This window comes from Chiloscyllium plagiosum, chromosome 36, assembly GCF_004010195.1.
Source record: "Chiloscyllium plagiosum isolate BGI_BamShark_2017 chromosome 36, ASM401019v2, whole genome shotgun sequence".
In the NCBI taxonomy this organism is placed as follows: Eukaryota; Metazoa; Chordata; class Chondrichthyes; order Orectolobiformes; family Hemiscylliidae; genus Chiloscyllium; species Chiloscyllium plagiosum.
The window spans coordinates 18,071,359-18,093,886 of record NC_057745.1 but is presented as its reverse complement, the minus strand read 5'-3'; the positions used below and the strand labels follow the sequence as shown (position 1 = coordinate 18,093,886).

General features: G+C 38.1%; 2 protein-coding genes across 5 annotated transcripts in view; one reads left to right on the top strand and one right to left on the bottom strand.

The window, feature by feature from the left end:
* The window catches only part of mindy2 (MINDY lysine 48 deubiquitinase 2), a 60,402-nt gene extending 55,075 nt beyond the window's left edge, over nt 1-5,327 (top strand). For both annotated transcript variants that reach the window (XM_043677448.1, XM_043677446.1), the window contains exon 9: nt 1,400-5,327. In XM_043677448.1, the coding sequence (XP_043533383.1) occupies nt 1,400-1,510 (111 nt within the window). In that variant the 3' untranslated portion in view covers nt 1,511-5,327. The remainder of the gene's footprint in view (nt 1-1,399) is intronic.
* A 5,598-nt stretch (nt 5,328-10,925) lies between these two features.
* sltm (SAFB-like, transcription modulator) overlaps nt 10,926-22,528 on the bottom strand; it is a 61,402-nt gene continuing 49,799 nt past the window's right edge. Inside the window, exons 20-21 of one of the 3 annotated variants that reach the window (XM_043677439.1) lie at nt 18,934-19,100; nt 10,926-12,052 (exon numbers count right to left, since the gene is read on the bottom strand). In XM_043677439.1, coding sequence (XP_043533374.1) covers nt 11,914-12,052; nt 18,934-19,100 — 306 coding nt within the window. In that variant the 3' untranslated portion in view covers nt 10,926-11,913. Of the gene's footprint in view, nt 12,465-18,933; nt 19,101-22,528 lie in introns of all 3 variants that reach the window. The other 2 variants (XM_043677441.1, XM_043677440.1) reach the window with 2 other exon arrangements.

Sequence of the window (22,528 nt, the reverse complement as noted above, 5' to 3'; positions counted from 1 at the left end):
ATGTGTACCACGGTGAATATCATCAACTTCTGAGAAAATTGCTTTTTAATTTTTAAACTTTTTCAGTGTTGCAGACTGATGACTTGTTTTGATATTTCACAGGATTATAACTTAATTAAAATGCGTATTTCTTCTCAGAAATGTCAGACTCTGTGTAATTTCATTAAAACAGATTGAAAAAGATCTCTGAATCATACCAATGCCACTTCTACAGGGGGTAACCTGCTTACCTACTCTGAATTCAACTCTCTCACAACCTTCTGATGGAAGTTTCTGCATCACCTTTCCTCGTAAAGTTAACCAAATGACTTCAAACCATCTCCACATCTCTCCATTTGATCCTGCCCAGTCAATACTATGGATCATTGTGCTTAACAGAACAAGTAGATGATTTATTTTATGCTTCACTCTAGTTTAATAACCTTTGGTCCTATTTCCAACTAGCTTTTAATCTAACTTGTTTTTTGACGGAATTAATCAAACGATTAATGGGAGGGCTAAATATTCTTCTAATCTTTTGTCTTAATGCAAAGGAAAAGGTAAATTAAGTGAAAGATAATCTTGCAGCCTTTTACACATGCAGAGCTTTGACCAAAATATAGAAGTTACGGAGCACAGAGGAAGTGAACTACATCACCTGAAAGTATTGTGGAATACACAGCCAAGTGCTGAAGAGCCACATAATCAAGCATAATTTTGCAGAACATGTTTTACAATAAATAAATTGCAATTGATTCACAATGTGCATTATTCTAAGTAAGTATGGGAAATCCTCAAAATGAAAGTTCTAACTGACCTATTACACGAATATTAGCTTTCTTTCTTTTATCCCTCCCAATCTTCTGCGCGAACACTTATTGTGCTAGAGATGCCTTAGATACTTGTTCCAAGCACCTCTGTGCACACTCCCCAGACATATTCTGAAAGGTGTCTCACTGTGGGATCCCTGTGTAGCTCATCCATTTTAATTGGCTCATATCATGTAATGGCTCCCGTTGAAGGAATATCGTTATTTTAAGAATTATTTTTAACTTCTTTTCTCTTGGAAAGTCATTTTGATCACTGGGTTCTCCATAATTATCATGCACAACACCGTTATCTGTCAAATAGCAACATTCTTTCAATGAAACCAAAATCAATGTTGGACAAACTCCGATCTGGTAGCATCTGTGGCGGTAGAAACAGTTAACATCTTCAGAATGCTTTCATGGGCTGGAAGATCTGTTTTCCAAGAAGTGCAAAACGTATGGTGTAGAAGTTTGAAAGCTCAGCTACAGTAGCAGTTAAACCCTGCTTTTGTAGATTCAGGTGCAGTGTTGTCCTAAAATTACTGTTCCTTTTCATCATTTATTTGTTGTGATTTCAAACTTATGCTGTACATGTTCCTCTAAAATTCCAGGAAGGTCAACAATCACAGGCAGCAACTGCTGGCAAACAACCTGCGGGCACTGAACGGAAACAGCGTAAGGAAACAAAGGAAAAAGAAAAGGACAAATGCATTCTCTTGTGATGGAGGTTGGAGTTTACCAGGAACTAAGTGCATAACCCTTTAAAGATGATATGCCGCCTGTGCCTGATCCCGAATTGTTCACACTTTGAGAAGCGAAGGGATGACTTCTTTACTACAGTCGGCCAAACTTTGTTCAATGTTGCACAATGCACTATATTCACAATGGAGTTTCTATGGCATTGATTGATGCAGTTACATTTCATTTGACATAAATCATTGTTCAAAACATACAAGAAGCACCTTTATGTGTTAACAGTGAAATCACAATGCTTGTTTTCAATATCACTAAATTAATTAATGCAATCAGCTAATAAGCTATCTTGGCTAATACTGCCTCAATTTTATTACAGGACAATGGCAGTTTCACGGTATGTTTAGTTTTAATGCTCACAATAAGTGACAATAGCTAGATTTTTATTTTAGCTTTCATTAAGTGCTACTAGAACTGATCAGCCCAGTGAATTACAGAAAACAAATAAAAATGGTCTTTCATGCAATGGCTTGTTTAAGAAATGCTGACACAAATTTTGATAGGATACACATGGAGAAGTTGAACAATATTTTGTCCAATTGACAGCTATTTTTCCATGAGCTGGTTTTATTTTGAGCCATATTAATCTGAAGGAATACAAAAAGACAGGTTAACATTTAATAGTGGTATCTCTTGCTTCAAGTTTTCTTTAACTGAATGAATGTGCTTTATGTTTTGAAGGAATTTAATTTTTTTTCAAAAAAATCGTGTGGAAATGTGTGAAAGCAGTGATAAGGAATGTAAGGTATCAGCAAGTTAGCAAACAAAATCATGAGTGAATATACTCTGTATTTTCACTAAGATAGTGTTTTAACTTGACAATAAAATTGTAAGCTTATTAATGAGTTGTGGAAGGCCCAAAACATGGTTGAAACCTTGTGTTCCGCGCAATGTTTTTCGACCAGCACAATACATGAACAGCAGCATTCTTTCCAATAACAGATTAATGCCTTCAAAATTGTTTGGTCAAATATTAGTCAAGCCCATAGGCAGTAGCTAAGTTAGGTTTCTAAATGGGACCAATATCCAAATGGTGAAATTATAACATGATGATAGAAACATAACTTTATTCCTTGCGGTCTGTATGATACATTTAATATGATGGTAAGACGTTGTGCATGTATTGTTCGTTGGGACATGGTTAATGGAACATGCAAACAAACACTAAATTGTTGATGGTGAAGTTTGAAGGAATACTGTCTGAAAGTTCATTTTTATACTGTTGAGGTTGGCTTAGATTATGATCATCCTTCTAATAATGTAGCTGTTTTTGTGGATTTTAATACATGGACCAGTTTATTTATTTGAATACCTCTAAAAGGGCACCCTCAGTTAAGAGTGCTTGAAGCAGTTTTACATAAAGAGGAGACATGTTGCAACCCTTTGGCAACTGAGGGGGGGAAAACATAAAAACATTAGACCTGTTTACTTAGACGTAAATATTTATTCATTATGAAATCATTTTAAATTATTTCGAGGTGGGCAACCCAAGCATTTTTTAAAATGGTTTTTGAAGGAATCGTGTTGCACTTAGAAATTTCCTTGCATTAGGAAGTTCTTTACCTAGAATAGGTATAGTGAACAAGATTGTTTGAGGGAATTGCTTTGATTGAGGGAATTGCTTTGAATTGCCTGGCTGTGTTGTGGATTAGCTGACATCTGTAATGCATGATAATTTTATAGGTCCTGCAGTAACTGTTCACCCATTCTATTGTAAACTTGTATTTGCCTCATTAAAATATATTGATATTAAAAGTACCAGAAAATCAAATATGTATAGATCTAATTATTTGCAGTCCTAGACTAGCATTTCCACGCTAGGTATTGATGTAAATTTTTCAAGAACAGATATTAAATACCTAAACCAGACTGGTACTGAAAGTGCTGTACAACTGCCCACCAATAATAACCTCTTCAGAGTCCATTGAAAAATTGGGTAACTGTTCAAAATTTAGAATCTGTAACAGAATTGCAGTGGAGACTGAGGTGAGAGTCTTGTGTAGCAAGTGCAACTCTGCTTACGGGTATATGCAGTACCTTAAATAATAATCCAATATGTGCAATTGACTTTTTAATATTTTTAATTCTCTGCATAAAGACAGCTAAGAACTATGCTAAATGTCACCTCCTGGACCAAATGTACTTTAAATATCATTTTGTTCTGTGTTTGCTCATTTATAGGGAATGGTTACAATTAAGCAATTCTGCAAAGCAAACTTTGTGAATCTTATTCAGAATACTGGGTCTGAATGCTCTGCTGAAATTTGGTACAAGAAAGCTCAAAATTGACCAAACCTTTTCATTTCTGAGGAAGCTAGATGTTGCCATTTCAAGTAATACATAAAAACAAGACATTTTAACCATGTCAATCTCTCACAGCACCTATGGGTCGAGGGTTATGTCATTTTTCTATCACAATAATGCACATTAAAGTTAGCAACATCGTGTGTGTATTTGACTATCAATAGTAATGGAAAAGCCAAGTATAGAACAGTGTTAGTTTCAGTAGCTTTTGTACTTTTCAGTTCATTTCAGGGTCTTTGAGACTTATCTTTTATCAAAATACTTGTAATTTTTTTTTAAATACACATTGTGAAAGATATGTTTCAAGTCTGCTCTATGTAATTTCTTGTAAGTTTCTTCTGGATTACAGCTACCATAATAACTTGTTTTTTGTATGCTTGTATTCTTGCAAGTCCTGCACTTTTAGGAGTGATTTTCCTTTTGGTAGTTTTTGATTACTAAACATTAAATTCCATTTGTTTTGTGACCAAACATCTATGTAGCATACTGCCATAAGGTGTTATATACTTGTTGGTGTGGATTATGTGAGTTTTGACAATCTCCTGTCTTTCTTTGAGTGGCACAAAAAAACCTTAATTGGCACTTGGCACATTAAGAAGTAATTGCAAAGAGAAACTTTCTATGGAACGGAGACTTTCTTGTTCATATTTTTGGTGTTAACTGAAGGTTGAGAATATAGCTAATTCTTATTGTCTGCATCTTGTTACCCCATCCAGTTTGGAAAAATTCGAAGACAGCAGTACATGGTGCCATCATAATTCTCAAGTTCCACTTTAGTGGGTAAATCTACAATGTTACATTTTATGCTTTGTATGTACTTTGTTTATTTGCAATATACTAAGTTATCTTCTGAACATCCTGGAGGAGCAATTGAGGAGTATTTTGGTAATGGAATTTCTAGGTTTTTGAAATCTTAAAATAGGAAGCACATCATGTTTGCAAACAGGAAAAATAACAATGAAAGTGTTTAACACATTAATACTGACATGGAACAAATGAGATAACATAGTAATTTGGGTGTCAAAGTTCAAAATCACTGCCCACATTATAATTGTAGAGTTATTTATGTTTACACCTTAAAACTGACAAATAAATCTATTAGCCCATATCTCATTACAGAGCTTTTTACTGTGTTTGGCATAGATTGAGCACGAAATGCTAAGCAGTGAGTGGTATCCGAATAGTCTCTTGTAAATTTGTGCAAGAAATTTTAGGAAATGGTATACTGTGACCAAATCAGCTTTTCCAGCTGAACTGTACACCCATTAGTGCCTAGAAAACCATCAAAAAAAGTAAAATGTGGCTTTATTTGCAGTTTTACAAGTGAAACATTACTGGAATCATGTTACATTGGAGCATTCAACTTTGGTCAAATGTCTTTAATTTATTTCGTACCAGTTAGTGCAAAGACTTCTGTTGTTGCAGAAGGCTGTTAAAATTGGTAAAACATTAAACTAAAATAAAACACATTTCTTGCAATGATATTTGTGTTTGGAATTATTTTAATATAACTACCTTTTTTTGAACAAGTGCAGCTATTTATGACTTTAATGTATTAAGTATTTTGAAGTGTTTCAAATAAGCATGAGATAGAATTAATATGGAGCCAGAGTTGTGTATTTAATGGCTTAATACTTTGAGGCTCATGAGTATGAGGCTGTTACTAAGGATTTTTTAAAAAAGCTGAAATCAGTTTTCTGGTTTCATGTCCTATGGTGGTTTTTAAAAAATATATATGCACTTTGGCCTAAAGAATTCTTTATCTTCCAATTCTGTCCTTTACATTGAATTGGCAGCACATCATTCTGAAGCTGGGACAATAAACATGCTTGTCAATTTTCCAATCATTATTTTCCTCAATTCTAGATTATATAATGTTCTGCTACTCTGACTGTCTCCTCCAAAATTTCCTTAAAACACTTCTAGGAATTAATCCTCATGTTAAAGACAGGAAACAGTCACAGGTTTCAGCCATAAAACACTTTTCCTCCTTGCTACACCTTTCATAGAAAGTCAGCAAAATTGGAAGTTATAAAAATGCCAATCTTTAAGAATCCGTGTTCAAAACATTTGTTCTGCTTTTTAAGAGGAATGGAGCAAATGGAATGGTTAGTTTCTATGTACATTTTTCTGCCTAGGGAATGGGATCAATGAGCACTGCTGGAGAGTTCTGCACTTTGCATCTCTCTTGCAACATTGCTGGCAAGACCTGAATTTGGCCATTGCTCCGTAACAATGAATGGACTGGTTTGCTCGGCCAAGTCAGTGTGCAGTTTAGAGTCAACCACGATATTGTGGATCGAGAGTGGCATGTAGAGACACCCCAAAAAGGATAGCAGATTTACTTCTGTCAAGGTCATCAGTAAACCAATTGTTTCGGAATGCCAGTTTGCTCGCTGAGCTGGAAGGTTCATTTTCAGACATTTCATCACCATATCAGATAACGTCATCAGTGAGCCTTCGGTGAAGCACTGGTGGTATGGCCTGCTTTTTATGTGTTTAGGGTTCCTTGGGTGGGTGATGTCATTTCCTGTTCATTTACTCAGGGTGTTAAATGGGATCTAAGTCAGTGTTTTCCTGTGGACGCAGGTTTGAAGTTCCCCATTGGCTATTCATTCTGCTGTGACATCTAGGAATGGCAGCTTATTGTTGTTTTCCTCCTCTTTAGTGAATTTTATGCCAGAAAGGGTATTATTGATGTTTTGTCATCACGAAACTAATTAGTTTTGTTTCGTGATGACAAAGGTGTCATCCACGTAGGTGGTTGGTAGTGCTGTTTGTTTGAGTTTCTGCATTACTGCCTCTGATAAGAACCCTGATATGGGCGATCCCATGGGTGTTCCGTTAGTTTTGTTGTTGAAGGTGAAGTGGATGGTAAGGCATAGATCCACTAGCTTGACAATATTGTCCTTGCTGATGAAGTTGGTGGTGTTTGGTGTATGTGTCTTTGGTTCTTCTAATAGTGTAGTCAGTGTTTCCTTGGCCAGGTTGATGTTGATGGATGTGAATAGGAATGCTATGGCAGGGGAGATCATTATTTCATCCGCTTCTACCTTGGTGTCTTTGGTCTTCAAGAGTTCTTGGGTGGAGTGTTCGAGTGGTGTGAGTATTCTAAGTGTTTTATTCTTTGGTGTAGCAGCTTGGTTAATCTGTAAGTTGGTGTTCCAGGTAGCAAGACTGTATGGTCTGAGGAGAGCTCCTGGTTTGTGAATATTGGGTAACCTAGAGAAACGTGGTGTTGGAGCAGTTAAGTTTCACTTTTGGGAAGTCGCTCTTATTTGATTCTCAAGATTTCTGAAGTTTTTTGATGAGGCTTGTGATTTGATTCTCTAGTTATGGGGTTGGGTTTGTCGCCACTTTTGCTACCTGCAAGCAATGTTCACTTTCTGATTGTAGTCTCTTATTTAAAATGACTTTCGAGCATCTTTTGTCTGCAGGTAGGATGACGTTTTTAGTCCTAGTACTTTCCTTTCTTGTATATTTCCTTCCTTTTTCCTGCTTAATGTTGGTGCGACTGTCTGATGGTTTGCTGGGTTTCTTCTGTGAGCTTAGTGTCGTTTCTAATGCTAAGAAATCTTTCTTGTCCGCATCCTGGAAGTTGTAACTTAATGCTCTTACTAAGACGGTTGGCACTCCAACCAGAACTCTATCAACAAACACATTGACTTGGATCCCATTTACCACCCACTGAGAAAAAGAACAGGAAATGACACCATCAACCTAAACAAAAAAAGTGGGCCATACCACCAATGCTTCACTGGAGGCTCACAGATAATGTTACCTAGTAGTGACAAAACGTCTAAAAATAAACCTTCCAGCTCAGTGAACAAACTTACAACCAGAACCTCAACCTGAGCTACAACTCTTAAAACTCAGTAAAACCAAATGGTATTTTTTCTGATGTCTTTATGCCCTATTAGCAACAAACCTTTAGTTCCCAGGGTGGGATTGGAATCTAGGTCCCAAAACACAAGTCTGGACTGGTAATATGTACATCCAGTGACATGACCATTACATGACTTATCTTTCCCCATCAGCCATATGTGGAGCAATACTACAATTTAATTTGTGAGATACTGGTATACTGGCCGTCTTCAATCATTTCCCCTTAAATCCTGAAAGGTCTGCTTACAAAATAAAATTCTGAAAAATGGAGCAAAATATCTCTACAGCAGGTTATTGAGCTCAGGTTTGTCTATTCTGAACCACTCTCCTTTGGCTCAGCCTTTGGCCTTGGTTCTTTTGTTTGCAGATGAGTTCCTTTTAAGTCTAGTTGAACTGATGTTGAATGAGTGTGGTGCTGGAAAAGCACAGCCAGAAGATAATTAAATCCAAGGGAGGTAGGATGTGATTACGTGATGAATTTTCCTAATATCACTGTGTTTAGTATCAATGTAAAAAATGACTGTGTTGCTGTTTGACTATACAAAGAGAGAGTCTGGAACACATTTCAGTCTGAATACTTGGGAGCTATTGCCAGCCACTTGTACTTTGTAGGGAAAATCCATTTTGAACTAAATTGGTTTGTTAGTGAGAATAGAATATTTTAATTTTGAATGTTGTTGGCGCAGTAATACAGTTTTAAAATTAGAATACACTCAGTTGGATTGAGATAACTATCTCAAACATATTTGGAAGAATTTTTAAAGCTTGCACTTTGTTACTTGAGTGATCTGCAGATATTTTAAACTGTTGAAATATTTTGACCAATTTTTCACTTTATAAGTTGATATCATGTCAATTTACTTTGAGCTGTGCATTGAAAGCAAACATATCATTCAATAAATTTACTTTCTTTCCATCTAATCTTAAAACATATCCTCCCTTTGATCCCAATTTTCATGCCAAGATTGACAAGTTTGGTTTGAACCAGTTAAATAAAGTCCTTCCTACAGCTCACAAAAATACTTCTAATTGAATATGATCTAATTGTTAACAGTGCTTCATGTATGTATTGCAATTCATGTACATAAACAATCTTAAAAGAATGCTGTATGCTTAGACCAAGAATGCATTACCAACAGTAAAAGTTAAGTCTTTTAAAAGTTGACGTTTGATAACTAGCTGGGGAGGAAATCACCATTGTGGAGAAATAAGCCTCCTCACCCTTGTCCTCAGAGATCCATCTGTTCGTTGTCAACCACCAAGTCATTGTAATTATAAAGTTCCTTGTGGATGATATTCTCTATTGTGAGATAGTAGCACTGTGGGTAATTGGGACTTCAAACAGATTTAGCAATTTGAAATTGTGCTGCCATGAGACACTGGGACTCAGCAGCAGACCTATATTCCTTTTAATCTACCCCCATCCTTCCATCTAAGGTCCTGGCAGTCGTACTGAAGACATCATCATCAGTGCTAGTGGTCAAGTTGTTCCCATATTATGCACAAAACAAAAGTATTTTTGCCTTTATGCCTTGGCTAATAGAGTTTAGGAACAGGGAAATTATGCTCTAACTGTATTAAATGTTAATTAGACCACAGTTGAAGTAGTGTGTGTTCTGGCTTCCACATTCCAGTAATCATATCCCTCAAATTTAGCAATACATAGACTAGAATAATTTGTCACTTTTTTGTAAAAAGTGTTACTCCCGCATTGGTTGGAGAGTTTATCATTAATACCATCCATCCAATCCATCTTATTTTTGTGGGAACAGAGACGGCAGGGGAGATGAAATTAAGAGTAGACGGGAAGACAGACTTCCCCTTGGGAGCATCAATGACAGAGTATAGATTTAACATTATTTGGTTTGCAGACATTTTGTCCACTTTCTAGGGGATATCCTCAGTGCTGTGGAGACTCCTGTGAACTGACAGTACAGCAGCGCTTCACAGGGGGCTCTATAGCACTGAGGATGTCCCCTAGAAAGGGACCAAATGTCCAGCTGGTAAACAGTGAGAACGACAGAAGGAAAGTCCCTATTGGAGTCAGACCGAGCAAACGATGGCTACGAGATGAATCAACTTAGAGGACATCAAGGTCATGTTTAAAGGCCCAACTATTCAACTTTAGCAATTACCTACTAGTGATTGTGCCATATTCTGTATTCACAATTCCTCAGCCACTGAAGCAAGCCATGTCATATGCATCAGACATGGAAACATTCGAGCTGAGGTTGATAAGTTGGCAGTAACAGTGTTACCATCTATATCAGACAATATCCATCTACCCTTGATCGCCAGAAACATTATCTTGGTTGAATGCCCTAACATTCTTGATTAGCCCATGTATCGTCACTCATCTAACCCCTCAAAGCCTGTCCTCTATTGGTGAGGCAGAAGTCAGGAATTTTGACAGAATACATTCCACTTGTTTGGCACTCATCCATACCTTCGACACTCAATACAATGCACAGTAGCAGCAGAGAGTGAAATGCATATCATGTAAATGTTGGCTGCAACTTACACACGTTCCTTTGATAGCACCTCAAACCTGTGAACATCAAACATAGGAACACTATCACTTTCAAGTTCTCCAAGTCCATACCATTCTGCCTTGGATGTACATTGAAGCATTGTATGAGGATTGGAGCTCATCAGGGTGGCTCATCACTGCCTACACTACTATGATCAATAATCAAAGTAAAATGCATTATTTCAACCAATTCCTTGCTCACCATGTTTGATTCATTAATTCTATTCTATCAACCAATGCAACAAGGCTTATTGTTTTTAAAGATGTTTATATAACCACTTCCACATATTCAAATGCTAGATCATAATGATCTAGAATAATTTTTTGGATAATCACTGAAATTATGATGGAACTTAAGTTCCATTAGCATAGACAAATGCCAACTGTTTTAACAAATATTTCAAATTAAAAAACATAACTGGAAAAGTTCTGGAACTCCTTATATCTGTTTGTGTACCTACAGCAGATGGATTACAAGAGTTCAAGGTAGCCACTCATCACTATCTCCTAGAGCAATTAGTGATGAGCAACAACTGTTGGCCTTGCTGGCAATGCTCAATTCCTCAGCAATTAAAGGGCTTGTAACTCAAATTAGCGAGACAACAAGTCAGTGACATCAAAATAAGAATGTGAATCAAGAAAAGTAACATCCGACTCCAAAAAACTCAACTTCATTAAGATTTATTCCAAAAATGCAAGAATACATTTCCCAGCATCAGTACCACATTTATACATGTGAACTTTTAAAGAACAATCTTCCTTTGGATAAGAAAAATCAAATTGTTGCTGGTAAATGTAGAAAAGAATTGTCAATAAATACAAGCACTATTTTGCAAAAAAGGTGAACCCCCCCCCCACCCTGTGCGCTGTTCAACATTTGAATGATCACTGTAGAAAAGCGTAACTACAGGAAAATGACATTTGTGCAATTCACTGTTATAAAACATTGTGAATAATCTAGTTGAGAATATACAGTGGAGCCTCAGTTATGTGCTTCCATTACTTGCATTCTCAATTATTCATGAGATTGCAAATTTAGCTTATGAATGATTTTCAGACAGTTCCTGATTCAGCTGGTTAAGCAGATAATTAGATATCCAGTGCTTGGCTGAATTTACTAACTGTGCAGCTGATGTTCAGGGGATAGGACATTAACAGCTACGGCCGTCAAGCATTCATTAAAAATATTTAATTTTTAAAATACAAAAGCTTGGATGTTATGTACATGCACTAGGAGTTTGATTAGGCCATCCAAAAAGATACAACTGAGCCAAAAATAACCACTGCCCGACTAAGGGACTTCTGACCATCGAATTTTCATTATTCATAGAGAGGGTTCCCTCACCACTCCAGCAGCAGATAACTGGGGTTCCACTGCCATTTCTCTCCAATATAAGACATTTACACAAAATCAGATTGCAAAGTATTAACGGTCTAGTCTTCTCCATTTTCGACAGTAGTGGTGGTAAACAAAAAATACATTAGTAAGTTAGTCACAAAACCATTCTCTTAAAAAGAAACAAGGCCTAATAATGTGTCTGTCGAACAGGAAAAACATTTGTGAAAAGATAGTTGGTTGTACACATTGAATAAGACTACCAAGTACAGACAAATCTCAAAACAAAAACACTAACTGCTACAAATATTGGTACATCAGAATCTTCGTGGAGCACCCCCTTTGAATGGCTTAAACCGACCATCTCCTGATCCATGTATTCCTTTGGAGCCTGAGACATTGCCTCCTTGCATTGTGTTGTTGGTGATCTGCACAATTCTGTTTGCTACAGAAGGACTACAGTGGGCAATGAGAAAACATAAGATACTTGTGAAGAATTCTGATCAGTGGCCACAAATGATTTGCACCTAAATCTTAGTAGAGAAAATATTAAAACTGTAACAAAACATGCTAAATGAAGCAAAACAAAATGATTGAGCAACATAACACTTGTTGCAACTTTTTTCAAAGATATATTAATGCAAAAATTCATGTCAATGTACAAGAGGAGATTAAAAAACAAGTCACTCTGGACATCTGTGGAACACTTTCCTCATGAATTACGGTATCTATTAGTTTGTAGTACCAAAAACTTTCAATAGAATGCAAAAGGAAGCATTAGAGAGCCACTAATCAGCATCTTCTGAGTTCTCAAATGTGTTCTGTGCGGCAGGAACATTTCAGATGTACTAACAGGAGCCAGTTCTACCTTTTGAAAAGAAATGGTCAGAATTAAAGAGCACCCATGTTAACAAATAAGTGCAATGTTACGGCTTGAACATTCAAATGTAGTTATGTATGATCAGTATAAAGTGGAATGTACGTATTTAGTGGATGGGCCATTTCTTTGTTTGATCAAAATACTTTATATGCAAGCTTAACTGTTCTTTTACCTAGGCTGCAACGATTCCCACACAGATTGAGGCAAAGTCCTCCTTCTCCAGGTTGTAACGGTGTTGAATATGGATAGTTAATCAAATAGAGATACCAAATACCAACCCAAATCTGTCACCATCCAAATGCCAAGTTACAGGCAGAGGCAACATCAAATTTATTAAATAAAACTAAAGAAAACATTTTGATGTTGCAGCTTACTAGAGTGAACCAAATATAAAACTGATATGTTGCCTCAGTTTTGCAAACAAACCAAAGTTTGTATGGCAATATGCTAGTTTCATGATTATTGTAGACTTATTTAAAGAATTTAAATTCCATGTTGATAGATGTCTTGACCATGCTCAAACTTATCACAGCCTATGACTACTGGTAGAGATGTTAAATTGCACACAAGGACAAGTTTTAATCTGGTTACAAATTGAGCAAAGTCAATATTTAAATAAGCAAAAAGCAAAGTTGAAGCAAGAACCAAATGTTTTTCAGGTAAGATTTCAACGTTATAGAAAGAAAAAAAAAGCTTTTCTGATTTATAAGCAGCACAGTGCAGGACAAAAGATTAAGAGGGAGAAAATCACAAATTAAAAATCATTCTCACTGAGCATTGCTGAATAAGTTTGGAACTGCGAAGAGAGGCAATCATTAGTCTATTTTTGCCATTCTCAAAAAAAGGCTTTACATAGTTTTCCAAACTGTCTAAAAAGCACCATTTTGCTCAGTTGGCTGGATGGCTAGTCTGCAATGGTTTCAGTTTCTGCATTAGCTCTGGTTACCATGAAGGACTCTCCTCCTCAATCTCTTCCCTTACCTCAGGTTAAATCACATCTTTCTATAGGGGCAAGACTGGCAACTTGACCATTAATCTTCATCTTGCCTAAGTTACTCGTTGCTGCAAAACATCTATTTGGAGTGAAACAAGACTTCTTTAGCAAAGAACTCGAAGACCCTATCAGAACATACCATTGTAAAACTGGCTGAACTTCTACATTCTTTTCTGAAGAATGTCTAAATTTGTAGTATTATCTCCCAAAAATACCAACTCAGCAGAGCCCATTCGGCTGAGAGTTCCTCAAAATTTAAATCCTACATAAAAATATCCCAGGTAGTTCAGCATCTGCAATTGCAGGCTAAGAAGTAGATCACATCATCTCAAGTTACATAACATCTCAGTTCTTTAACACGACATGGAATTTTTCTTTTGCACTGCCTTAAATTTTGAAAATTTAATTTACAGTGAGCCAACTAGCTGAAACATTAACCAATGATGTAATGAACTGTAATATTAACTTTGTTCAGAAATGCCCAAAAGAATCATAGATGGACCACATGAATCTGTAGGAACTTATAATCTCCAAGTTGTGAAGTTGAAAATAAAAATTAAGTATAAAAGTTAGAGCAATAAAATGCAGAAAAATATACAGGTACTGTATATTTTTGTATAATTATCTTCAAATGCAGAAAGATAAATATTTCCAGTACATTGGGAACCAAAGGCCCAAGTAGTTCTGCAAGTTGACAGGTCAATGATTGGTTCAATCATGGGCACACAAGATTGATAATTGAGGTGACGTCCTGAATAAAGGATCATTTTCTTACAGATGTCATTCTTGTAATTAATGAATTGAGGAATTAAAACAGCACTTGAATAAGGCAAAACCCAACTTTTTAAAAAAAGTTTAACCATTTTCAAAGCCTGACTTTTTTTTTGTTTTCAAGGTGGTATTTGACATATGACACTGAGGCATCAGAGGTATAAGGCCCAAAGTTTGACTTCCTACAAGTGTTAAGCCATTCTCAACTAGATCAGCAAAAGAAACACTAGGTTTGGCACATGTAAGGGAAAGAATTGTGGACAATTGCTCACTTATCACAATGGCTTGTTTCTGACAATTTTAAGATCTTGGCAGGAAATGCTGATAGATGTACAGCTGTGGGCAAGAATTAGCTTGTACGCACGTTAGAAAAATTACTATACTTTGCAGGAAATATTTCTAAAAATCAAGAAAAATTGCAGTCCACTGAATAAACCAAAGCACCACGCAGTGTTCAAATTTCAGCAAGCAAGCCATGCTTCTTAAGATAGTATATTAGCATGGATAGAGGTTTGGTTCACTAAAAGAATATTTGGGATAAGTGTTGCATTTTCAGGAATGGCAACTAATTAGTAGTGTGCACAAGGATCAGTGGGCCACAACTGTTTATAACAAATGATTTTGGATGAAGAAACTGAATGTACTATTGCCAAATTTACAGGAGGGATAAAAACAGATAGGAATGCAAGTAGTGAGAATGTCACAAAGAATTTGCAGAGGGATATAGCTTTCTATGGTTATGTCAGGAATAGAAGAATGTCTTGAGAAACATTACGGCAAATCAAGAACAGTAGTGGGAAGTTGCGTGTCGAGTCAGAGGAGACAGGAGAAGCGCTAAATGAATATTTTTTGTCACCACTCAAGGGAAAAAGACATTTTTATCGTGGAGAATACGGAGATACAGGCTACTACACTAGATGGGGTTGATGTTCACAAAGAGGTGTTAGCAATTCTGGAAAGTGTGAAAATAGTTAAGTCCCCTGTGCTGGATGGGATTTATCCTCCGATTCTCTGGGGAGCCGGGGAGGAGATTGCTGAGCCTTTGGCTTTGATCTTTATGTCGTCATTGTTTACAAGAATAGTGTCGGAGGACTGAAGGAGAGCAAATGTTCCTCCCTTGTTCAAGAAGGGGAGTAGAGACAACCCTGGTAATTACAGACCAGGAAGCCTTACTTCAGTTGTGGGTAAAGTGCTGGGAAAAGTTGTAAGAGATAAGATTTAGAAGCATTAATAAAGGAATAAATTGATTAGAGATAGTCAATATGGTTTTGTGAAGGGTAGGTCGTGCCTCACAAACCTTATTGAGTTCTTTGAGAAGGTGACAAAACAGGTGGATGAGGGTAAAGTGATTGATGTGGTATATATGGATTTCCCCATATTAGGCTATTTCACAGAATACGGAGGCATGGGATTGAGGGTGATTTGGTGTTTTGGATCAGAAATTGGCAAGCTATAAAACGACAGAGGGTGTTGTCGATAGGAAATGTTCATCCTGGAGTTCAGTTACTAGTGGTGTACCGTAATGATCTCTTTGGGGCCACTGCTGTTTGTCATTTCTATTAATGACCGAGATGAGAGCATAGAAGAATGGGTTAGTAAATTTGCAGAAGACGCCAAGGTCAATAAAGTAGTGGATAGTGCCAAAGGATGTTGCAGGTTACAGAGATAAGCTGCAGAACTGGACTGAGAGGTAGCAAATGGAGTTTAATGCAGAAAAGTGGGAGGTGATTCACCGCCAAGGTCAATAAAGTAGTGGATAGTGCCAAAGGATGTTGCAGGTTACAGAGGGACATAGATAAGCTGCAGAACTGGACTGAGAGGTAGCAAATGGAGTTTAATGCAGAAAAGTGGGAGGTGATTCACTTTGGATGGAGCAACAAGATTACACAGAGTACAGGGCTAATGGCAACATTCTTGGTAATGTAGATGAGTAGGCAGATCTTGAGTACATGTGCATAGATCCCTGAAAGTTGCCACCAAGGTTGATAAGGTTGTTAAGGTGGCATATAGTGGTATTGGCTTTTATTGGTAGAGGGATTGAGTTTCAGAGCCACGAGGTCATGTTGCAGCTGAGCAAAAAAAACTTCACACTTAAGAGTGTGAAGTTCTGGTCACTGCCTTATAGGAAGGATATGGAAGCTTTGGAAAGGGTTCAGAGATTTACTAGGATGTTGCCTGGTATGGAGGGAAGGTGTTATGATGAAAGACTAAGGGACTGGAGGCTGTTTTCATTCGAGAGAAGGTTGAGAGGTGACTTAATTAAGACATAATCAGGGGGTTAGATTGGTTGGACAGTGAGAGCTTGTTTCCTCGGATGGTGATGGACAGCACGAGGGGACATAGCTTTAAATTGAGGGGTGATAGATATAGGACAGTAGTCAGAGGTAGTTTCTTTACTCAGAGTAGTAGGGGCATGGATTGCCTTGCCTGCAACAGTAGTAGATTGCCAACTTTAAGGGCATTTAAATGGTCATTGGATAAACATATGGATGAAAATGGAATAGTTTAGATTGGATGGGCTTCAGATTGGTTTCACAGGTCAGTGCAGCATCGAGGGCCAAAGGGCCTAAAATGTTCTATACAGACAGACTATGTGAATGAGTAAAAATGTAGCAGATGGAATATGTGGGGAAGTGACGGCTTATGCACTTTGTCAAGAATTGAGGCCCTGAATATTAGTTAAATGGAGAAAGACTGCAGAAATATACAGAAGAGGGATTTGTGACTCATTAGTGAATCGCAAAATGTCAAAAGATCAGCAAGCAATAGGGAAATCAAACAAAATGCTGGCCTTTTATTTCAAAATGAGTGGAGTATAATGAGAGAGATTTTACTAAATCAATACAAAGCACTTGTCAGACAACAGCTGGAATGCTGTGAACAGTTTGAGTCCCTTCAATATGGTAAGATATGCTGGCATTAGAGGCATTCCAAAGAACGGTGCTGCGCTACCAGGTATCAGTCTTATGAAGAGAGGTTGAGCAGATTGGGCATAGAAAGTTGAAATACAGTAGAAAGAAAAGTGATTTCATTGAAAATACAAGATTCTTAGATGACTTGACAGATGAGGTACAGAAAGGTTGTTTTCCATCGTGGCTAAGTGTAAGACCAGAGAACATAATTTCAAAACATTGTGATTCTGTGGAATTCTTTACCATCAAAAGCTATCGAGGCTGGGTCATTATCTCAGGGCTGAGATGGAAAGATTTTTTAATCAGTAAGGGAATCAGGATTTGTGGGGAACGGGCAGAAGAGTGAAATTGAAGATCGTCAAATCAGTCAAGACATCTCAATGAATGGCACAGCAGACTCAATGGGCTGAATTGTCTACTTCTACTCCAAGGTCTTCGGAGTCAAACCCCCAAATCAATGCCCATGAGGTCAACTATGCTTCTGTTCAAAAACTCCAGGGTATACACTATATTTAACTATCTCCTTTATAAATAAGCCTTCCAAGCTCAACATCAAGACTGATGTTAGTATTTTCAAAAACACTTCAGGTCATTTATAGCACCTATTGCTCTGGAAGCTGAAATCTCAAACAAACAATACAAATGGAATCATTTAGGAGTTAATGCTTCTAAAAACACCACTAATATACCAGCCTTCTGCGCAAATTCACCAAATAATTTCAAGACATAAAATTATATCTTCCAGCCCACATTAGATGCTTGGCATTAAAACTTCAAATAATAATCTGTAATAAGATTATTACAGATTATTATAAGATTTGAAAGAGCAAAAAGTAAAAGCCTTTTCCTCATCCCGCTCTTCAGAGATGTGTTGCATCAAGCAATGCTCACTGGTGATTAAATGCAGAGAAGACCAAATTTGGAGTACTAGGACAGCACAGTGGCTAACACTGCTGCCTCTCAGCGCCAGGGACCTGCATTCCATTCGGGATTCGGGTGACTGTCGTGTGGGGTTTGCACATTCTCCCTGTGTATGCATGGGTTTCTGCTGGGTGCTCCAGTTTCCTCCCACAATCCAAAGGTGTGCAGGTTAGGTGATGGGTCATGGCAAACTGCCATAGTATCCACAGATTTGTAAACTAGGAGGATTAGCTATGGTAAATGCAGAGTTATAGGGATATGGTAAGGGACTGAGTCTGGTTGGGATGCTCTTTGGAGGGTTGGTGGAGATTCAATGGGTAAATGACCTCTTTTTGCACTGTAGGGATTCCATGTTAATTTCACAAGCATCCAAAGTAGTGCAAATTATTCATTTAAGTTTAGGTAATATAAGCATGTTACTTTCATATAACTAAAAAAAAATGGAAACACTCAAAACACATCATGTTTATGAGTTGAGAATGCTTTTAATGCATTGGGAACATGTTTTTAAAACACATGTAAAACAAAATTTGCTTTTTCCAACATAGATAACATCGATATACCTTTAAAATTTGACACACAAGTGAGCAAACTATTTTGATGGGTTGGAATTCCTCAATGTTTTATTTATATTACTTGTGAATAAACCTTTCACAGTGAATATCTAAGAGGCTTCACCAAACTACCCATTTGAAAATATCTAGAAGCAACTAATACACAATGCAAACAGATTTTCAGAAAGATGAAGCCCGTTTAATATAAAAACCAGTCAAAAATGTAATACCATACAGAAAGAGTTTACAATACATATTTTAAGATACAAGCAATCAAAACAGCTAACTGAATGCAACTTCAATACCTGGATAGTGGAATCATGCCAGGACCACGACTGTCACTCATTCGTCGCATGTCTTGATAGCCAGTGCCTTGAGAACTAGGTCCAGGATGCCAACTATTCCGTGGTCCTCCTGAATCACGACCATGACGTTCTACCACTACATGTCTGTTATCGTGGTAGTGAGATTGCTGGGAACAGACATCACAAAAATTACCTATAGGCACAATATTCACACTTCTATTTTGCAAATAAATTGTATGCTACATTTCTGAATGAAATCTTTAAAATGACCTACTTGTGGAAACAACTGATTTCATGCTTTTTCCAAATATTAAAGCAAATACAAGATCTGTAAGAATAACAGGGTGGTTATGGTAGGAGATTTTAACTTTCCAAACATAGACTGGGACTGCCATAGTGTTAAGGGTTTAGATGGAGAGGAATTTGTTAAGTGTGTACAAAAACATTTTCTGATTCTATATGTGGATATACCTACTAGAGAAGGTGCAAAACTTGACCTACTCTTGGGAAATAAGACAGGGCAGGTGATTGAGATGTCAATGGGGAAGTGCTTTGGGGCCAGCGACCATAATTCTATGAGATTTAAAATAGTGATGGAAAAGGATAGACCAGATCTAAAAGTTGAAGTTCAAATGGGAGGAAGGCCAATTTTCACAGTATTAGGCAAGAACTTCCAAAATCTGACGGGTGTGGCAGATGTTCGCAGGTAAAGGGATGGCTGAAAAATGGGAAGCCTTCAGAAATGAGATAACGAGAATCCAGAGACAGTATATTCCTGTTAGCTTGAAAGGAAAGGCTGGTAGGTATAGGGAATGCTGGATGATTAGAAAAAGTGAGAGTTTGGTTAAGAAAGCATATGTCAGGTATAGACAGGATAAATCGAGTGAATCCTTAGAAGAGTATAAAGGCAGTAGAAGTATACTTAAAAGGGAAATCAGAAGGTCAAAAAGGGGACACGATATAGCTTTGGCAAATAGAATTAAGGAGAATCCAAAGGGTAATTAGGGAGAGAATAGGGCCCCTCAAAGATCAGCAAGGCAGCCTTTGTGTGGAGCCGCAGAAAATGGGGGAGATAATAAACGAGTATTTTACATCAGCGTTTACTGTGGAAAAGGATATGGAAGATACAGAACGTAGGGAAATAGATGGTGAGATAGATGGAAATAGACGTAGAAAATGTCCATATTACAAAAGAGGAAGTCTTGAAACGCATAAAGGTGGATAAATCCCCAGGACCTGATTCAAGTGTACCCTAGAACTTTGTGGGAAGCTAGAGAAGTGATTGCTGGGCCTCTTACTGAGATATTTGTATCATCGATAGTCACTCGTGAGGTGCCGAAAGACTGGAGGTTGGCAAACGTGCCACTGTTTAAGAAGGGTGATAAGGACAAGCCAGGGAATTGTAGACCGGTGAGCCTGACCTTGGTGGTGGGCAGGTTGTTGGAGGGAATTTTGAGGGGCAGGACGTCCATGTATTTGGAAAGGCAAGGACTGATTCGGGATAGTCAACATGGCTTTGTGCGTGGGAAATCATGTGTCACAAACTTAATTGAGTTTTTTGAAGAAGTAACAAAGAAGATTGATGAGGACAGAGCGATAGATGTGGTTTATATGGACCTCAGTAAGGCGTTCGACAAGGTTCCCCATGGGAGACTGATTAGCAAGGTTAGATCTCATGGAATACAGGGAGAACTAGCCATTTGGATACAGAACTGGCTCAAAGGTAGAAGACAGAGGGTGGTGGTAGAGGGTTGTTTTTCAGACTGGAGGTCTGTGACCAGTGGAGTGCCACAAGGATCGGTGCTGGGTCCTCTAATTTTTGTAATTTACATTAATTATTTGGATACGAGCATAAGAGGTACAGTTAGTAAGTTTGCAGATGACACCAAAATTGGAGGTGTAGTGGATAGCGAAGAGGGTTACACCTCAGATTACAACAGTATCTTGACCAGATGGGCCAATGAGCTGAGAAGTGGCAGATGGAGTTTAACTCAAGATAAATGGGAGGTGCTGCACTTTGGGAAAGCAAATCTTAGCAGGACTGATACACTTAACAGTAAGGTCCTAAGAGTGTTGCTGAACAAAGAGACCTGGGAGTGCAGGTTCATAGCTCCTTCCAAGTAGAGTTGCAGGGAGATAGGATAGTGAAGGCCGCGTTTGGTATGCTTTCTTTTATTGGTCAGAGTATGGAGTACAGGAGTTGGGAGGTCATGTTGCAGCTGTACAGGACATTGGTTAGACCACTGTTGGAATATTGCATGCAATTCTGGCCTCCTTCCTATCAGAAAGATGTTGTGAAATTTGAAAGGGTTCAGAAAAGATTAACGAGGATGTTGCCAGGGTTGAAGGATTTGAGCTATAAGGAGAGGCAGAACAGGCTGGGGCTGTTTTGCACGGAGCGTCGGAGGCTGAGGGGTGACCTTATAGAGGTTTACAAAATTATGAGGGTCATGGATAGAGCAAATGGGCAAAGTTTTTTCGCTGGGATCGGGGAGTCCAGAACTAGAGGGCATAGGTTTATGGTGAGAGGGCAAGTTATAAAAAAGACCGAAGGGGCAACTTTTTCCACTCAGAGGGTGGTACATGTATGGAATGAGCTGCCAGAGGACGTGCTGGAGGCTGGTACAATTGCAACCCATCAGGAGCTTCGGAGGCTGAGGGATGACCTTTTGGAGATTTACAAAATTATGAGGGACATTGAGTCATAGAGATGGAAAGCGTGGAAACAGACCCTTTGGTCCAACTCGTTCATGCCGAACAGATATCCCAACCAAATCTAGTCCCACCTGCCAGCACCCGGCCCATATGCCTCCAAACCCTTCCTATTCACATACCCATCCAGATGCCCCTTAAATGTTCCAACTGTACGAGCCTCCATCACTTTCTCTGGCAGCTCATTCCATACACATATCACTGTGTGAAAACGTTGCCCTGTAGATCTCTTTTATATCTTTCCCCTCTCACCCTAAACCTATGCCCTCTAGTTCTGGATTCCCCAACCCCAGGGAAAATACTTTGGCTATTTACCCTATCCATGCCCCTCATAATTTTGTAAACCTTTGTAAACAATGTCACTGCTTAGCCTCCAACGCTCCAGGGAAAACAGCTCCAGCCTGTTCAGCCTCTCCCTCTAGCTCAAATCCTCCAACCCTGGCAACATCCTTTTAAGTCTTTGCTGAACGCTTTCAAGTTTCACTACATCTTTCTGATAGGAAGGAGTCCAGAACTGCACGCAATATTCCAACAGTGGCCTAACCAATGTCCTGTACAGCTGCAACATGACCTCCCAACTCCTGTACTCAATACCCTGACTGATGTAATGAACCAGACTTTATAAAAAATCTTAACGTAAGGGAACACTTAGGAAGCAGCGATCATAATATGGTACAGTTCAGTCTGCAGTTTGAAAGAGAGAAGGCAAAATCGGATGTAATGGTGTTACAGTTAAATAAAGGTAATTATGAGGGCATGAGAGGGGAACTGACGAAAATAGACTGGAAGCAGAGCCGAGCAGGGAAGATAGTAGAGCAAAAATGGCAGGAGTTTGTGGGTAAAATTGAGGACACTGTACAGAGGTTCATCCCCAAGAAGAGAA